At 37.3% G+C, this 18,698-nt stretch overlaps 2 protein-coding genes across 10 annotated transcripts in view; one reads left to right on the forward strand and one right to left on the reverse strand.

The window, feature by feature from the left end:
• The first annotated feature begins 2,017 nt into the window (after positions 1-2,017).
• LOC103712654 (pyrophosphate-energized vacuolar membrane proton pump 1-like) lies at positions 2,018-8,307 on the forward strand. 2 transcript variants are annotated; one of them, XM_088710825.2, is made up of 9 exons: positions 2,042-2,404; positions 4,345-4,919; positions 5,030-5,409; positions 5,502-5,588; positions 5,707-5,741; positions 5,820-6,037; positions 6,536-6,946; positions 7,094-7,153; positions 7,955-8,307. In XM_088710825.2, exons 1-9 carry the CDS (start codon positions 2,173-2,175, stop codon positions 8,159-8,161), a joined length of 2,205 nt encoding a protein of 734 aa, XP_088566951.2. In that variant the 5' UTR covers positions 2,042-2,172; the 3' UTR covers positions 8,162-8,307. The 2 variants fall into 2 exon arrangements, with proteins under 2 accessions (XP_008797457.4, XP_088566951.2); XM_008799235.5 differs by having other exon boundaries at positions 2,018-2,404; positions 5,707-6,037.
• Positions 8,308-10,114: 1,807 nt separating this feature from the next.
• Positions 10,115-18,698, reverse strand: part of LOC103712655 (uncharacterized) — a 31,966-nt gene continuing 23,382 nt past the window's right edge. For all 8 annotated transcript variants that reach the window (XM_088710817.2, XM_088710816.2, XM_088710819.2 and 5 more), the window contains 5 exons: positions 12,086-12,217; positions 11,894-12,001; positions 11,566-11,675; positions 11,383-11,481; positions 10,115-11,046 (listed from right to left, as the gene is read on the reverse strand). In XM_088710817.2, coding sequence (XP_088566943.2) covers positions 10,539-11,046; positions 11,383-11,481; positions 11,566-11,675; positions 11,894-12,001; positions 12,086-12,217 — 957 coding nt within the window. In that variant the 3' untranslated portion in view covers positions 10,115-10,538. The remainder of the gene's footprint in view (positions 11,047-11,382; positions 11,482-11,565; positions 11,676-11,893; positions 12,002-12,085; positions 12,218-18,698) is intronic.

Consider the following 18,698-nt stretch of genomic DNA (forward strand, 5'->3'; position numbering starts at 1 on the left):
TACAAAACATAGTCCTATGTCCATAAAATGGTTGCAAATTTGTAACATTGCAATGGATTAATACAGGTTAAGAATTGGTTTAGATGATTAGAAATGTCATGCAACTAATGGTTGAGAAGAAGAAAAACTATAGTAAGAGAGAGAGAGAGAGAGAGAGAGAGAGAGAGAGAGAGAGAGAGGAATATGTATTAAGCTCTCTTTTTCCTTTTTCTTACTGTATATAAATGACAAAGAAATCATAATTAGATCAAAGATTGATTATAGGTCCATAGACAAAAACTTATTTTGATTCGATTATAAACGAGTTCAGTGATTTTCGACCCAACTTGAACACAATCCAAAATGATCCATTGTCACCCCTACCCGATGACCGGACTCACATGCCTCCACCTTTATTTTTTTTTTTTCATCTCCACCCTAATTTAGGTTCCAGGTACTTCACAAGCATGCAAACATGCTTTCTATTTTAATTATTTAGTATCATATACAAATAAGGTACACCAAGTACTAGTAAGAAGCAATCATGAAACGTTTTCAATGTTTTAGGGCATTGCAACATGATGCAAGTATAATATATGGATAATCATGGAAACATTTTCTTAAGAATTAAGACAGATAGTTTAGCCGTCAATGGAGTGAGGTTGGGATCAAATCCAAGTCTCTTGTATCAAAAGAATGGACAAAGTCAGTTGAGTTAGTAGGCACCCTCGCAGACATTAAAAAAAAAAATGGAGATGGGAAGTGCTCTACAAGATTAATGCCACCAATGGATTGGCCAAATCTAAGTCTAGCAAGACTCAACCTAAACCTAAATTGCCTGTCTCTGAGAATCCATTTGCATCCCAACTTGCATTCAATATAGACGAGTTTATTTCTTTTACAATGGATATCTTCTACTCCATGGAGGCATGGTGCCTACTTGTTCCTAATATTCACCCAAACACACTTGGATTCTCCTCGGCATGATGCGTATCCATCTTAATTGCTTGATGTTTATATGTCATCTCATGCTTCTGGTCTCCAAAAGATTGTAGAATTCTCTGAAAACTCATTCACATTGCGCTGTGGACATCATTTATCGGTTCAAAACTGCTCCTATGCATGCCCCAAAACATGCTATATAATAGCATTTCACAAGCATATGTATCCACCAAACTTTTTCTCTCCAATCATATGAAGATTATGACCACCCTCCATGGCCTCCTTGATGATGGACTTCACATGTGGAGCCAACTTTGATCTATGTGTGCCTTATGCTTTTGCTGTAAATGCCATCCAAAGCCATCTAAAATGGATGTGTTTGGTGATGCTCCTCATTATTTGAAGGGTGGAGGGTTCAAATATTGAGTGCAAAGGAAGGGAAATTTCATATGAGATAGTATTTTATTTTTGGTAAGCGGAATAAATTAAATAATGTGAATATGAATACATTCATGAAAATCAAAAAATAAAATATTAAAAATTGAGGAGGAAGATATGTAGAAGAATTCTAAATAGTAGTCCTGGTTTGATCGGCTACATAATTTGCCATCCAATCTGCAGCATTATTAGCTTCCTTATAAATGTGCGAGATTTCAAAAGAGAGCAAGGCACGTATCATCCGCTAGCAATTATATCAGTGTTGATAGAGTCTAACAAGTGTCAAAAAATTCCTCTCTAAATAGTTATGAGAAGCATTCAACCTCTGCATAACATAAGCCGATCCTTTTCAAATAGCACGTAACTTCGCCATTAGAATAGAAGTATTAAATGTCTTAATATGGATTCCATTTGCACCCTTTATGTGAGCTAGTATCCAGTACGCAACTTCAAAGAGAGATTAATGGATGGTGGAAGACCATAGGACAATAAGAAAGAAAAATCGTTAACATACTTGGATATGAAGCCTCTTACTTTTACGCTAAAACCTTTGAGAAGTTCTCTACCTTGATGAAAATATTGGTCAATTTCTAATACGATATTTACAAAAGGTATAAAAGAGATGAGGAGGTGGAAATAAAGAGACCGTTTCAGTTCCTTCATAGCCGTTGGAGTGGTTTCTACCCCCAAACGAGGGCCCCAAACTCCCACTCGCAACCTCCAGCGAGTTCCAAAAACCCGCTCTTTGGCGGTTCTCCGAGGCGTTCTTCTCCTTCTATCTCCATTCTTGGCTTCTCTCTGTCTCTGGGGGCGATGGGCTCAACGGGAGATATCGTGGCCCAGGCCGTCATTCCCGCTGCCGCGGTGATTGGGATCGTTTTCGCTCTGTTTCAATGGTTCCTGGTGTCCAGGATCAGAGTCTCCGGCGACTCGGATGAGAACAACGGGTTTGATGACAAGCTCATCGAGGACGAGGCGGAGGAGGGCGTCGACGGCCCCGCCATCGTCGCCAAATGCGCCGAGATCCAGAATGCTATCTCCATTGGTGTGCATCGCTCCTTCTCTGGCTCTTCTTTGTATAAAGTTGGCTCCTTTGACTTAAAGTTCCGATCATTTCGTGAAATTTGTTTGTTTTGAGTCGTGTTGGAAACTGGGGTTGGACTTTTTTGCCGGTCTCCATTGATGGGTGTTGCTCCTATTCTTCTTCTCTGTTTCTTCTTCTCATCAAGCTCGGTCCTTTGACTTGAAGTTTTGGTTATTTTTTCATAAATTTTGGTTGTTTGGGTTTTCGTTCTGTCAATTTGATAGGAAGTCTTGATCACTATTTTTTTTTAAATTCCATTATTTTGTGGGTGGTGAATCGAGCGTATGAATGATTGAGGTGTTCTTATAAAAACTATTTAATTTGTATGCATATAAATCTCTCTTACGACTTAGACTTTTGAGTCTTGAACGTAATTTTTTCTAGTATATTACTATCTTATTAGTGTTTTTCACCTGTTCAATTTTTCTTCTTCTTCTTCTTTGTTCTATTTTTCCTTCTTCTATGTCTGGTGTTATATCTATATATCTATCTACACAACACGTCCGCGTACGCACGTGTGTGTATGTATACATGTATGTTTGTGTATGTACGTATGTGTGTGTGTGTATGTATGTACGTATGTATGTCTATTCTTGGCTCATGTTGCTACCCGATCAAAAATTATATTCATGTTACTGAGTTTATGGGGAGTTAATACAAGATGGTCAATAAATGTTATCTTCTCATCATTCTCATGATACAGTAAAATATACCACAAAATTTTAATTTATGTAAAACTTTTAGTCTTTTATCTTGAGCTGTCTTGACATGTACTAAGCTTTCTCGTTCAAAATCAGCTATTTAGGTTTTTCTTCCTTCACAAATAGGTGGGCCCCTTGCTTCTAATCTTATATTTTACCGTCCTTTTTGTTACCTTTGAGAGTACTATGTATTATAAGGATAAAGGAACGCTTTCGTTCTAATGCAATGTTAAATTTTGGCTTTATGTTCAGAACCCTCCTTTCTATGTATAATCACAGATATAGAAATTAGCTTACATTCTTCAAAAAGATTTACAGGCAATATTTCATTCATGTTCATTTTGTAGCATACTTATGTGCTTGTTGGTGCAAGCCTTGATAATTTGAACATTTTTGGGTCAAAGCGTCTTGAGGCAAGCCTGCGAGATTGATACGATGGTGAAAAGCTTTTTTAATTAATATATTGACGGGTTCAGGATTTAAAAATTGGTTTTCAGAACATGGTAAAATTATTAAACTATTATGTTAATTTTTTGCTCTCTTATTGAATTATTGGTTACTTTATTTGTAAAAAAAATGAACATTTTTGTTTACTTTGAATTCTTTGGTTCGTACATGGAGTAATCCTTGGATGAATTAATATTCTAAAACTTCTAACATAAAGACACAATGCATATCATTTTTCTTAGCACTTGACACAGAATCTAAATTAAATGAATTTGGTATTTATCAATACTCTTTACATTATTTTTAATTGGTTTTTTTATAAGTTAGACTTCTTATAAGGTTCAAACATGTTTAAGCTCAGTCCTGAGAAATTTTGCCTGCATACAGCGTAAATAATCATCTACGTGACTACGTCTACAGGGCCAATGCCTATGTTGGATTTTTTCCCCCCAGAAAGTATGGTTTGTTATGGAAATTCTAGGTGCTGATTTTTTGCATGAACAAAACCTGTACTGTAAGCTTATGCACATTTGCAAACTTATACATGAAAGTTTTGTTTCCAGAATGTGATTACCAGCATGCGTCCTATGCATGTCCTTGCAGTCTGTTTGTTGATAGTGTCCGTCACTTTAGACCCATTAGTGAATCTTTATCTAAAGATCATTTTTTTCATCTATGAAGTTGGTATAAACTTTTAATCATCACTTGATTTTAGTGTTTCTCAAAACTGCTTGAATAATGTTGTACTTCCAGGAGCAACCTCATTTCTGTTCACTGAGTACAAATATCTTGGCATTTTCATGGTTATTTTTGGTGCAATTATCTTTCTCTTCCTGGGATCTGTGAAGAGTTTCAGCACAGAGAGTGAACCTTGCACTTATACTAAGGACAAATTTTGTAAGCCAGCGCTGGCAAATGCTGTTTTCAGTACATTAGCTTTTCTACTCGGCGCACTCACCTCTATTCTTTCGGGTTTTCTTGGGATGAAGATCGCAACTTTTGCTAATGCTAGAACAACTCTGGAAGCAAGAAAAGGTGTTGGAAAGGCTTTTGTTACTGCATTCAGGTCTGGTGCCGTGATGGGTTTCCTTCTTGCTGCCAATGGTCTATTGGTTCTGTATATTTCCATCAATATATTCAGATGTTACTATGGAGATGATTGGGAAGGTCTTTATGAGTCAATTACTGGGTATGGTCTTGGTGGTTCTTCAGTGGCACTTTTTGGAAGAGTCGGAGGCGGTATATATACAAAAGCAGCAGATGTTGGTGCTGATCTTGTTGGGAAAGTTGAAAGAAATATTCCTGAAGATGACCCTCGAAATCCTGCAGTAATTTTTCTGAACTGATATTCCTTTCTTTTCTCCTAGTTAGCAATATTGCCTTTTATATGGTTGCAATTCTTCAGTACTTTGATTACAGGATTTCTGCATTCATGCAGGTTATTGCTGATAATGTTGGGGATAACGTTGGAGATATTGCTGGAATGGGCTCTGATTTGTTCGGATCCTATGCTGAATCTTCTTGTGCAGCATTGTTTGTTGCTTCAATTTCTTCATTTGGAATCACTCATGACTTCTTGGCAATGTCATATCCTCTGATTATAAGCTCAATGGGGATTGTGGTTTGCCTAATCACCACCCTTTTTGCTACTAACTTATTTGAGATTAGAAGTGTTAAAGAGATTGAACCTTTGTTGAAGCAGCAAATTCTGATCTCCACAATCCTGATGACTGTGGGGATTGCCATTGTTAGCTTTGTTGCCCTGCCAGCTAATTTCACTCTTTTTAATTTCGGAAATGAGAAGTCTGTAAAAAACTGGTATACTTGCTTTCTTGCATTCCATCTCAGTTTTTGATTCATCCCATGGACAAATGCAGGTTTTTTTTTAACTTTTTTTAATGTAATTACAGGCACCTCTTTTTCTGTGTTTCAATTGGGTTGTGGGCCGGGCTTGTTATTGGATACACTACAGAGTACTATACGAGTAATGCATATAGGTGAGCTATCACTGTTCTCTAATCCATTATTACACCAATTTCTTCAAAAACTGGATGTTGTGGTTTTATTCATTGTGACACAAAATGATGCTTGAGTACTAATATGTTGAAATTGCAGCCCGGTGCAAGATGTTGCAGACTCTTGCAGGACAGGTGCAGCAACCAATGTCATTTTTGGATTGGCTCTAGGGTATAAATCTGTCATAATTCCTATATTTGCTATTGGTGTAGCCATTTATGTGAGCTTCAGCTTGGCTGCTATCTATGGAATCGCTATGGCTGCTTTGGGAATGCTCAGCACAATTTCTACAGGGCTTGCAATTGATGCTTATGGACCCATAAGTGATAATGCTGGTGGAATTGCTGAGATGGCAGGAATGAGCTACAAAATCCGGGAAAGAACAGATGCTCTTGATGCTGCTGGTAATACCACTGCTGCCATTGGAAAGGTATGGTCTCCTTCTAGTGGACTATCAACTTGTTTGGATAAATATCAAGAACGGAGTTGTTTGCATAAATACTAGGATGTAGAGAATATGGATTTCTTGTTCGATATACTTCACTGAAATATACTCTTCAAACATATCATTAAAGAAGTGAGAAATTAGAGAAGGGAATCAGTGAAACTCTGATCTCACATCATCATCCTTTGCATTTATACTGTAAGTTACTTAAAGTTCACCAGCAGCAATGTTTTAGTTCCGTTGTCTTTTTTTCCTCATTATTGTAGTAGTTGTAACCTTTTCAAAGAGTATTGGAGATGACTTTTTTGCACCTTTATATATATACATATATATATCCATTTAAGAGGTCAAAACTAAGTTTGTCTGTGTTTTACTTCTTTTTAACTTTTGTTTATTTCTAATGCCTTGTCTGTTGATATTTTTAACAATTAAAAATGATTCTGAATCATTCAATTATTTGACACGCTTATATCTACACTGTAGGGGTTTGCTATCGGTTCAGCAGCTCTTGTCTCTCTTGCATTATTTGGTGCCTTTGTGAGCAGGGCTGGAATCAAAACTGTTGATGTATTGACTCCAAAGGTTTTTGTTGGAATGATAGTGGGCGCCATGCTTCCATACTGGTTTTCCGCCATGACTATGAAGAGTGTCGGCAGCGCAGCTCTGAAAATGGTGGAAGAAGTTCGCAGGCAATTCAGCAGAATTCCTGGCCTTATGGAGGGAAGGACAAAGCCAGATTATGCAACCTGTGTCAAAATTTCCACAGATGCTTCACTAAAAGAGATGATTCCACCTGGTGCACTTGTTATGGTTACTCCCCTCATTGCTGGAACTTTCTTCGGGGTGGAGAGTCTTGCTGGGGTTCTTGCTGGTTCACTAGTTTCTGGTGTGCAGGTACATAACAAATATCAGAATTCTATTAACCATTTTGTTCCCATGCAGCTTTCTATAGCTGCTCTTCTTCTGGCTATTTATAATGGATTACATAACCATCATATTGTTTTCAATTTCCTTTATAGAACCTTTTTCATTCCTTTGTAGGTTGCTATCTCAGCTTCCAACACTGGTGGTGCTTGGGATAATGCAAAGAAATATATTGAGGTAAGTGGAATATTTTGGAGAGTTTATACTTGAAAATATTGTTGACATTGTACATTGCGTTTCTTAACATGCGAAGCAATTGAAGTACACACATGTAGTTATGTGTTGCTTATCAGCAGAATCTCCCACACACATTAGGTTGTTTTAGTAAGGTTGTTATACACCTTATTCATTTAATTTTTTTAAAAAGAAGGAATTTATGGGCGAGCAGCATGTTACTGTGTGTGGCTTAGGACTGACAAAAACTGGAGTCAGTTTTGTTTGTTGATTTAGTGATTTTATGAGCATCTGTAAAGATGATTGCACAACTATCTTTTTGCTGTAGTATCCTCTACTTATATAACCTTGGAATCAAATCAATTCAGGGTCATTTAGTCTAGCAGTGTTCCATAGCTTTCTAAAAGAATCATTCATTAGCGTCCTTTGCAAATAATTTTGTTTTTCATAATTTACAGATTTCTTATGATTTGGGGTGGGGAGCTTTTTATCAAATAGAAGATCAGTTGAAATTGACTTCATTGGTTTCAAGTTAAATAATTTTTTCTGTTTGGTTTGCCAAACAGAGACATTAAATAATAATGTTTCCATGTTTTGTGCATTTGATGAAGCATCTCCTGTTGTATTTCCTCCACTTAATGCAAGGTGCCCAATCTCTTTTTGGATGTATTTACACTATCTGAATTTTATCCTGTAGATCTTCGAAGTTGTGCTGATAATAACAAGACTCTGTGGTTTTATTGAACTGATAATTCTAGAATTTTTGCTTGTCTGAATCTCTAATTCCAAGTGACTTCTAAGCAGGCAGGTGCCTCTGAACATGCAAGGTCGCTAGGTCCAAAGGGATCTGATCCTCACAAGGCTGCTGTGATCGGCGACACAATTGGCGACCCCCTTAAGGACACATCTGGTCCATCCCTAAACATCCTGATTAAGCTTATGGCTGTTGAGTCATTGGTGTTCGCTCCCTTCTTTGCAACCCATGGGGGATTGCTTTTCAAGTGGTTTTGATGCTTGACTTGTGGTATACTAGGATTGTCTTCGATTCAAGAAGAAAGCTTGGTGCATAGCTTCAGAGCTCTATGTTTGATTCTCTGATTCTGCTTAGATTCAACTGGTCTATAGGCCACCAGGTGTCATAATATGGATGATGTAAATTTATGGCCTCAGTACATTTCTTCTAATGGACCCAAATCGTATATACCGCATCGAGCTTTCCTGTACCATCTTTTTACAGAGCTTTCACTTTGCTTTCTATTGAATTTTATGTGCCTGTTGGTGTCCATAACTACTTGGTCTTGTATCAGGCAGCTTGTTGTGGACAAGTTCCATATTGTGTTGATTTTGACCAATGGTGAGATCTCGTTCTCGAGTCAATTGCCAAGGCTGAAAGATGCAAAGAGTTCTGTGTAACATGATTCTTGTGCATGGTGTTGCAACTCTGAAAACTCTAATTTAAGGGCCTGTTGGGATATCCTGTTGACCCGCCTAGCCTGCGGTCTTCTGAAAGTTTTCTTCCCACTCCCACAGGATTCTTGCTGAGACGGTGTTGCGTTAATACAGACTGCTTAAATAGGCTATCAAATCTATGAATCCAACAGAAAATCCTGCCAAATTCTACTGGATTACCCAAACAGGTCCAGACCAATACTGGGAGATAAAAGCCTTCTGTTCAAAGAACTATGAATTTATTAGTCAATAAGCATTGATCGCCCTTGAGACTACCGGCCTAATAGTAACTAGAAATACCAAGTTTCTGTACCATAGGGTATCAAATGTTTTCCCCACTATTGAGCTACGAGTTCGATTTAGATACAAGCGACAATCTTTTTCCTCCAAAGCATTTATGTAACGATATGATACTATAGTTTCATTCAACAGTCCTAATAGCTCCTTGTCTGTTGTAGCTTGGTTCTCACTATAGGCCTATAGGGCTAATGCTAAGCTTGGAGGACTGTCAAATTGCTCCTAGCAATGAAGCAAATTCCTGCTAGAGCAATACAGACCCACATACCTACCGACCCCACCATATCTGGACCACTTGAAAGTCTGAAAGGTGGTGTGGTGGAGAATATGGTGAAATAATACTAAAATGTGGCATGATGGACTGACTTGGAGGGAACCACAGCTCTAACAGTGTTTACTACGCACCTGCTTAAACTATTTCCTGTTAAGCCTTTGGATGCACCGTGAAATCATTTGGCCTCTCGTCAGCAGATTCTTGATGCTTTTCATTGCCCATCCAAATTAGCACCCAAGTTATATTAGTGGTATATGAAGACTGTTATTTAAGAAGGGCAATCCTAACGTTCCAGTTTGTCAGAAGAGCATGCTAAGAAGCTTGTGAAGCGACCAGATTATCTTCCTTGCCCTGGTGGATGCTTCATCATATGGTACACGTGCAAATGTGAGCTGATTAAGTTATAAATGCACTGCAGTACCTAATTTTGGGTCGTAGGAAAAAAGTAACCATGAAGCCTAAATATTCAGAATTTTACAATAGGCAACTGCAAAGAAATGGATAAAAGGAATATTCAAGCTGTGAGCTTCCAATGCACAGGTAACAATCCATCTCTTAGCATCCGCAAGCATACGGGGCCTTTTCATTGCCAAGGCAAATCATCAGGCACAATATAATCTAAATTACAGAAGCGTGTGTAACTGAGAGTAAAATATCTCATTAGCACTGCAATGGCAGAGGATCTAAACAGAATGAGAACTGATAAAAAGGAACAAAAAAAAAGGACACCAGCTTCCTGAGATGTTCTTAACAATCTACCATTTCTCACAGGATGGAAACAAAAGCTTGGTTGTGTAAGGATTGATAATTACAATGGTAATAAAGAAGGTACGCTTAAGTTCAATTTATTGACTATCTTAATATGAAGTCGGCTGTGTGGAGAAAACATCCCCGCAGAAACTATATATCTAGTTTTAAGTAGTCAATGAATGAATTACATTACCTTTTGAATTGAGATACCCACATCGCCATAAATGATTGCAACAAAACTAGCCACTACAATTTTACAATAATACCAACTTAAAACGTCCCCACAAAAATTTTTTGGGAGAAAAATGAGCACATATTGGTGCTCCTGTCTTACTTGACAAATAAAGATGTATAGACTTAATGAGCGTTTTACAAGTGAAACAGCAAAAGTCACATTGTGCAGCATAGCCAAGACCAGGTTGTTTGCCATTTCTCAATTCGAGGGCAACTTGCTGTCAACAATGCTACCTGGAATCAGGCTTGAAGTTGATAGGCTCCTCTGCTATTTCACCTCCTCAATCATGGTTTGAGCATTTTCATGAGCATCTCATCCTCCTCTCAAAATCACTTCTCATCCACTGAATAAACTATGCTCAATAAACAAGTCAAACTAAGAAATCATCGCACCGAATACGGTTCAGAACCAGTAACATCCTTTCCAGTCACAACTCTCTCAGGTGATGAATTGCTGGCGGGTACTGATGGACAATCATCTCCGCAAGCCTGTCTGGTATCCGCAGCATCAGGCAAACAATTATAACTTTGGGGACCAGCAGTTTCATTTTCAGTATCATGTTCATCCAAAACACCATTTGCATCTGTAGTGTGCGAAGCAGCAGGAGGTGAGGGTTCCCTTGTACTGGCTGTATCAGTATGGCTGCCAGTTGAACAGGCTGTGGCACCGCTGGCAATGTTACCATCATGCACAAGTTGATCCAGCTTCTGTTTCTTTGTAAGTTCATAAACCGGCTCTTTGATATCAGCAGTAGCAGGTGACTTGCGTTTATTCTTGGCAAAAACCATGAGTTCATCATTTTCTGATGAAGATTCAGACTTCCTAGGTGGTGGATTATAGTCCTCATCATCGTCGTCATCTTCATAGTCAACAAGTCCACCGGAAACAGGCCTGCGAAATGAAGAAAATGTCATGCATGATGCATCCAACAGAATCTATGATTCATCTACAAGAAGGTTGTAGAAGAAACTGTCCAAATTCTCCATCAAATCAACCTACTTAAACTGATAGTATAGATGCCTTGACAACCTGTTGGGTTAGTTACATGGTAAATAGTGAATGATAAGTTAACTGTGGGATTATTTTCATTAACCATCATGAAATATCAAAATATAAGTTACATGTCAAAAGATGTCATGTGCCAACTTGAATCGCTATCAAACACTCAACAAATAGATTGTTTTATGGCTGAGGTGCTCAAAATGAAAAACCAGTGTTGTTAAGTACCTAAGAGATGAGTAGCTGACTTTGGTCCCATTAGGCAGACTTGTTTGTGCATTTTGGCTCCGTGTGTTTGGTAAATGAGAAGCAGAGTCTTCTTCATCACTGAATATGAAGCAGAAGAATATTTTAAGTATTAAATTTACTAAAGAATGACTAATCAAGCACCTCTAAAGTTATCTATCTAACCTGTCCTCGTTGAAGTACTCCTCTTCTTCTTTTTCAAGAGCCCGTTCATCAATCTTTTTTCTCGGGTCTACCATCGTAGCAGTGTTCTTCGAGTCACAATTATCCATGGACTGTCAAGTAATTAATTGATAAAACTTCAACAATGCTATAATCCAAAACAATGTGCACTACACATCCCAAGTTCAATGTCAGCTGTAGTTAAAAATTAATGCTCTAAAAATTAAGGGCTATCTTTTGACTTATACAAATAACACATGCAAGATATGGTGTCAGTTCAAATCCTTGACAAAAAATAATGTATAAAAGCATATAGAGATAGATATTTTACCTGCTCATATTTTATCTTAAAGGCCTGAATAGACCCTAAATGCTCAAACTTCTGTAGCTGGTTCCAGAAGGAATCAACTATATATACGATTAGACTTTTGAGATTCTCCTGTATAAATTTAGGACAGCTGAAACATCAGATGTGAACAAAATCCTCGTAAACAGTAGAAGAGAAATTGGAAATTGAGAGTACCTTACGGATGTACTCCAGAAGTTCTAGAACACCTGAATGCAGCATATTATAGCGATTACCATTCTCGATAAAAGCATCAATGATTGGCTTTACAAGATTATTCTTTACAATATGGTGAAACAGATACTCATCCTGGAAAGAACCAGTTCCAATGTTATTTTCCTCCAGCAGTGAACAGGTCAACATTAGTAATAGATTAGTTTTACAAATAGATGGATTATTAGAAATAACATAATAAGCACCTTATTGAAAAATGGTACATGTACATTGCATTTAATAAATTACAATAAATGAGTATAACTAACATACACGCAGACATGATAAGCTAAGCAAAATTATGAAATCAGATAACAAATTGCAAGAGCTAGAATTTGAAATGATGGATGACAGTCACCCTGCAAGAGATTGATCATGTTATGCACCATGTGTAATAAAAGGAACAAAACGAGACCTTAAGTTGCTAAATGCTGATTCGCTGTTCATCCCTTAGCAGCCAGAATCTTCCACATAAGGTAATGCACATGCTTCAGAATCTTCCCGAAATCTTGAACCCGCACCCACTTCATAAGTGTTTTCTTACTAAAATTGATCTAAAATATCTGCTTCCCGACCTAACTCACATCCGTTCCTGCTCCCACACCCACATTCTATCTAGACATTACATTGGTTGCCTAGGGCCTACCAGACACATCATCTCCAACCAAACCAACAAGATCCACCATCTGCATGGGTCTGCTCAAGAAACCCTTTCTGAACATTCACCATTATTACCACTACAAAAACTCAATCCTTTCTTTTTCAATTACACTTGCATATGACACATCATGAAGCCAATTACCTCTTTATTTCTACATAATATTTCTACTGAATGAAGAGTTGATAAGAAAGCAAAGACTCAAGAATGTTCTTTAACACTATATTTAAGTCTTTCAAGATCTACAAAGAAAGTTGAGTATTATTGGCGAGATAGACGGCATATATTAACTTGATGAGGAACAAGCCATGGACTGACAAGTTTTGAAAAGCAGCTGCAGTATGCCGGCAGTCAAGGGACCGCAATAACATTGAATATTTAAAAATGAATAGAATACATAAAAAGAATAATGGTAGTAACATATTTTTCAATTGATAATAATATTAAGAAATATAGCAACTATTTGCTTATTGCTTAGTACCTAATATCTAATAGCAATAACTATAACATAATCAACATTTTAATATTATTAAAACCCGTATCAAGCAAACCTGAAACCTACATTGAACCTAACCATCAACTTGAACCTGCTTTACCTGCATGGGCCTACAATAAGAGTGGGCTGTATATGTGGCTCCAAAATACTAAGTGAGTTCACAAACGCAATCGTACAATACTAAGCCATATATGTATCCAGATAATGCTAGGTTGACTACCTATCATTCCATATGCAGAATAACATCATGCAGTAACCAAATATAGCAGCATGGGGCAGTCCCTTGACTGCATTCGCATATGCAGGTGTATATGTGGTAGTGTGCGGCACATTTTAAACAATGTTGTCATCTGAAGTTCTGTCTGCATAAATTTCAAGAACAAAGCCTGAGCCTTTATGGTGGAGATGAGATTGATGGATTATTTACTTTGACACACGACCAGACCATGAACCACTGGTGCCACCTCGTAAATAAGCCTCCACAAATCAATTATTACAACATATTAATAGGACACCCCTACTAGATGTCCGACGATGTTAATTTCCTTTTTGGCTTCAGTACCTAAACAAAATTCGGAATTATCTCCACTTGATTATTAAGCATTATTTCATCAACATGAGGTCAGCTTTATGGATCTAGATATGATCCATCAAAGTTTGAATTCTTATTTCAACCCCCTAAAATGGAGTCAAATTTTTGGTCGATATAACTTTGGCAAGGGGCTTGCCACAAAATTTTGAAGACTATTCAGCCAATTGTTGCTCATTTTACGTTCATGAAACCAAATAGAAGCCCTTCAAAGTTCCCATGGATTTGCAAAGCTTCTAGATGCTGCCAGAAGAAGGCATGGTTTTCAATAGAGAACCGCATTTCTTTGAGGTGAAAACAACAAGCCCTAAAGAGCCCAACAGATATGACAATAAGAAGATAACCAAAGAAGTACATCATGTCAAAACTTCTGTTTTACTATAATGATTATATTCAAATGTCTAGGGCCGATATGTTATTTACCCCCAGGTCTAGAAATTTATTTTGGTATTGATGAATTGTTCTCATTGCAAAGCTTCTACATGCTTTATTACATAAAGGAGAATCAAAATCAATTTGCAAAAAGATATTTCTGCTTTACTTAGGTAATGTTAAGAAACGGTATTCGTGATGTTAGATAATGCGTAGCATTGAATGATACATTAAACCTTGCACCCTAACACAATTTCGGGGGGAAAATCATTTTATAAAGGTTGAAATGTCAGAACTTTTAAAAAGCACATCTATTATATATAACTAAAATGGAGGCTCAGCTTATGCTGAGCTCTCCATCTGCCATGTGGACGCCCTATTAATGATATCACTAATACATTTCTTCATTTTGTATTATATATATTTAAATGGAGGCTCAAAAGCTCCCCATTTGTCATGTTGACGCCTGTATGAATAATGTCATTAATACAGTTCTTTAGTTTGGATAATAAATAGGGCTCTTAGAGATGATACAAGAGGAAGATAGGCCAATAATGATCATTTATTAGCATACATCTTTTATAAGGGAGTATTATATTATCTATTCTTTTAATGATAAGAAAGTATAAGTGAAAAATAATGGAGCATCTAACTATTATCAATATTAATGACACAACGGAAGGTTTTGCTTGGCCATTATTAAAGTTAATTGCTTAATGGATCATAAAAATTTAGCTATTGAAGCCTTCTATTTACTATAATTTATTACATTACTATATTGCATTTTAAGAACAGTTGGAAATTGTATCCCACGCATCGCATGCATTATATGCTAGTTTCAAATTTATATTGGATGTAATTGATTGTATGTCACTTGCTCAATAATAATGGATGCAACGGGTTTCCGTCTTGGAACGTTGAAGTTCCACTTGAAAAAATTTATGGATGCATATCTTTTTTGCATGTCTGGTCAGGCACAAGTTAAGATCCATGGTTTGTAGGTGGTCCAAGGATCACACACAATTAATAATTTTTAAATATTAAAAAAATAAATACATAAAATACAATGATAACATTAAAATAGTAGCAAAATTAGCAAGAAATAACACTAACAATTGCAATCACTTAGCATTCAATACCTAATTGCAACAAGACTTGCATCGATCACACATCCACCCACCAACTAAACCTGTACCACTCGCTTAAGCTCATAAAGTAGGTTGCACATGCAAAAGCATAATGCAAAGCATGTTGCTTATACAACTGCAAAATGCCAAGGCCGCATACGCGATTCAAGAGGATCACCACACTCGATATAGACCACTTTAAACATTACGGGTAGGCTTGGACAAGGTCCAGGAGCGAGATCCACCTTATCAGGGAACTAAATCACATACCAAACTTCTGGCAGCCATAATTTGGTAATACGATGCCCGATTGAGATGATCTTTTTTCAAATTGGCTAAGTTTTCGAACTCTATGATGTAGCCCCACCCTTCAAAGGGTGAGGCGCACAAGCGATCAAGCCCAAATTCCATTGTTTGGGCTCTAAAAAGGACTGATCAAATTGTAATTTTTTTTCAAAAAAAACTTTGACCGAACATATCTTCCAATCTAGAAAGAATTAGGTAGAGCAACCAAAGATAAAGTTGATGTAGGAGTTGAGATCTACCTCCTCTAGGACTTTAGCTTTTTCGTGTTTATTTTCACTAGTCACATCTATTTTAGGAAAGCCAAGTCCAGTTCGAACTAGAAGAGGAATCTGACCCGGATTGTGCAAAGGCAGACCTCATATTATAAGTGAGGCTACGTATCTCAGTCTATTATTCCTCGATCAAAGAAAAGGGGATCTAGATCCTACTTTTGCCAATTTTCAACTTTTCCTCAATCTTCTTGTGAGATTCAAGTTGAGCGGGTTGAAGAGATTCTCCCCTCTCCCCGACTGGATCAATATGTGACTGCATAATGCCAAGCAAGCAGCATATTCAGCTCGCATGCAGCCCAGCCGCATGAAGTAAGCACATATCGGGAATGAGGTGCAATCAAAGTGACCAGATTAGCATATGCTGCCACATAGCACCTTTTAAAAATACTAAATTACTAATCAAGTTAGTCAATATATTTTGGACTATTCAACAACCAAGAAATGCCGTGTACTTGAGAAACAATGGAAACGAAGAGAACAAAGCAGTGCTTCTTTTCTCTCCAAATTTCTCCATTTTGGAGAGAATAAAAAAGGGGTTTGGAGAGATTGTTTCTGTCTGTTTTTCTTCTCTTCTCTCCACTTACTATCCAAATGAGAGAATTTTTTAAAATCTTCTTCTCTCATTGAATTTCATACCAAATGAGAGAAAATGGATTTCTCTTCTCTTCTCTTCTCTCCTTACCAAATGGAGGATTTGTATTCCCTCCTATTTGTCTCTTCTCTTCTCTCCAGTTCTCTCAATCCAAACAGGGCCTAAGTTATTAATGCAACTACTTACAACCTATTCTTTTAATTTTTTGGTAATATGAGACTCGTAGATGGTTCCAACCCTATTGGGATTTAAAGAAGACTCATCCTGCACTGCCTCAGCCCTAAAGGTCAAGTAGCTGGTATGAGTGGGTCCAACAGGCCATCTGCCTCAGCCCTAAAAGTCGAAGTAATTGGCCTATCTAGGCCGAATCATTGATATTGCACAAGCGCTCCACCCTGAGCTATATCAGGTCCTCCACCAGGGAACATTCATCTTTACATGCAATCATCTTTAAATGCTGATGTATTAGATTTATATGGACTATTTAACTCTATCTGATGCTTAAAGAAGAACTACGAGAGCTTTTTGAGGTTAGGAATGGCAATTTATGACATCACCCACCCACCCAACCCGCAACTAACCTGGCTTAAGCAGGTCAGGATAGGCATAAAGGGATCCGCATCATAAATTAGTTGATCGGACCTAACTCATTTATCAAACGAGTTGTGTTCAGGTTTAGAGTCCTGATCTGTTTAACCTGTTAATAGTTGGCTCGGGTCACCCGTCATGTTTAAGACCCATTTAACCCTTTTAGGACATGCTTAAGCTATTCAAGTCCCATTTAGCCTATTTAAAACCCATTTAACCTGGTTCCTATTTATTTAACTGGTTATCCGGGTTGATCAGGTTACCTGTTTAATAGAAAGATCAGATTCATGTTTGCATTTTTGACCCTTTTAATAAACAGGTAGGGTTCGGGTTGATAGATATTTGACCTAGCTTGACCCGACCCAATTCCTATCCCTAATAGAGACGGTATAACAGATACTCTTTCAAACATTAATAGCTGGGTTCCACCGACCACCTTAACCATTTGCCCAACACATTAATTTGTCCAACCCCAATTTTCTTATATCACCTGGTCTACAAACCAGATAACAATCAGCCAAGTGCATTGGTGTCAAATCTGTCCTCTAGGAGCTTTTAAGATAGTGAAATAATAAATTAGCAAGCCAGGAAGCACAACTCTGGATAACAGTAACCTAAACAACGCCAGAAGTGGTATTTGCTCCTCAAACAGACATGTCAAACCTATCAATAAACTACGAAACAATACTTACATGCTGGAACTCGAGGCAAGCAATTGCAAATGTTTATATTTAACAACCAAGAACCACTCTTTCTTTTTACGTGATACAACCTCATCAACCCCAATATAAACGGACTTTTATATACTGGCTGTAAACAGGAGAGTGCAACTACATGGTGGACAACTTTCAGATTAATAAGTTGCTTAGGAACATAGGCTTGCAAGATAATAATTTGAAGGTGGCTCAAACTTCTGAAGGAACAACTGGCACAAAAAAAGAATGAATAAGTTTGCCAATAATCTGTCGATGATGTAATGCATTAAAAGAAAATGTAAACTCAATCTGAGTCTCCTCATTAACCCTATTTCTAGAGAGAAAGAGAGAGATGAGACATTTCTGTTCACACAAATTGAAAATTTCCCTTATTTTGGAGCCACAGATAGTACAAGGTGGGTAAACCAACATCTAAATATCTCCAACATAAAGCTCCAATATACTTCATCATGAGTACTATGCAGGCATTCCTATTTTATCTCAGGCCCCACCTCTTTTCTCTTTTGATATATCTTCTATTGACCCCAAGTAGTTGAGAACAATCTAAACTGCAAATAAATCTTTCCTAACGTTTTTCCCTCTGTAATATCTTGTCCACATCTTTCCACCTTTTTTTCATGCTATACAATTACCATTCTTTTAGCATGATTCCAGTTCATTTAAATCGCTTTTTCGGATCTCAACATTCCACCACCAAGATTTCCTCAGTTCAACCTACAAATTATCCAATGCTAACAAAAGTACCTCATATTATGATTCTCAGTACATGATAAAAGATTTCTTATATAACTTTAGAACTGAGTTCATCATTTTGGATGATTCCATTTAACATTTGTGAACTAGTAGTGCTTAACAGAAAAT

This window comes from Phoenix dactylifera, chromosome 14 (assembly GCF_051530095.1).
Source record: "Phoenix dactylifera cultivar Ajwa chromosome 14, Ajwa_hap1_PhDact_Kaust_v1.1, whole genome shotgun sequence".
Taxonomy (NCBI): Eukaryota; Viridiplantae; Streptophyta; class Magnoliopsida; order Arecales; family Arecaceae; genus Phoenix; species Phoenix dactylifera.

What these genes read in the sequence shown, in the direction of transcription:
- LOC103712654 (XM_008799235.5), top strand. Translation starts at nt 2,173, where the DNA reads ATGGGCTCAACGGGAGATATCGTGGCCCAGGCCGTCATTCCCGCTGCC. An exon ending in CCAGAATGCTATCTCCATTG is followed by an intron (nt 2,405 to 4,344) that starts GTGTGCATCGCT and finishes TTGTACTTCCAG; the next exon opens with GAGCAACCTCATTTCTGTTC. An exon ending in CCACTGCTGCCATTGGAAAG is followed by an intron (nt 6,038 to 6,535) that starts GTATGGTCTCCT and finishes TCTACACTGTAG; the next exon opens with GGGTTTGCTATCGGTTCAGC.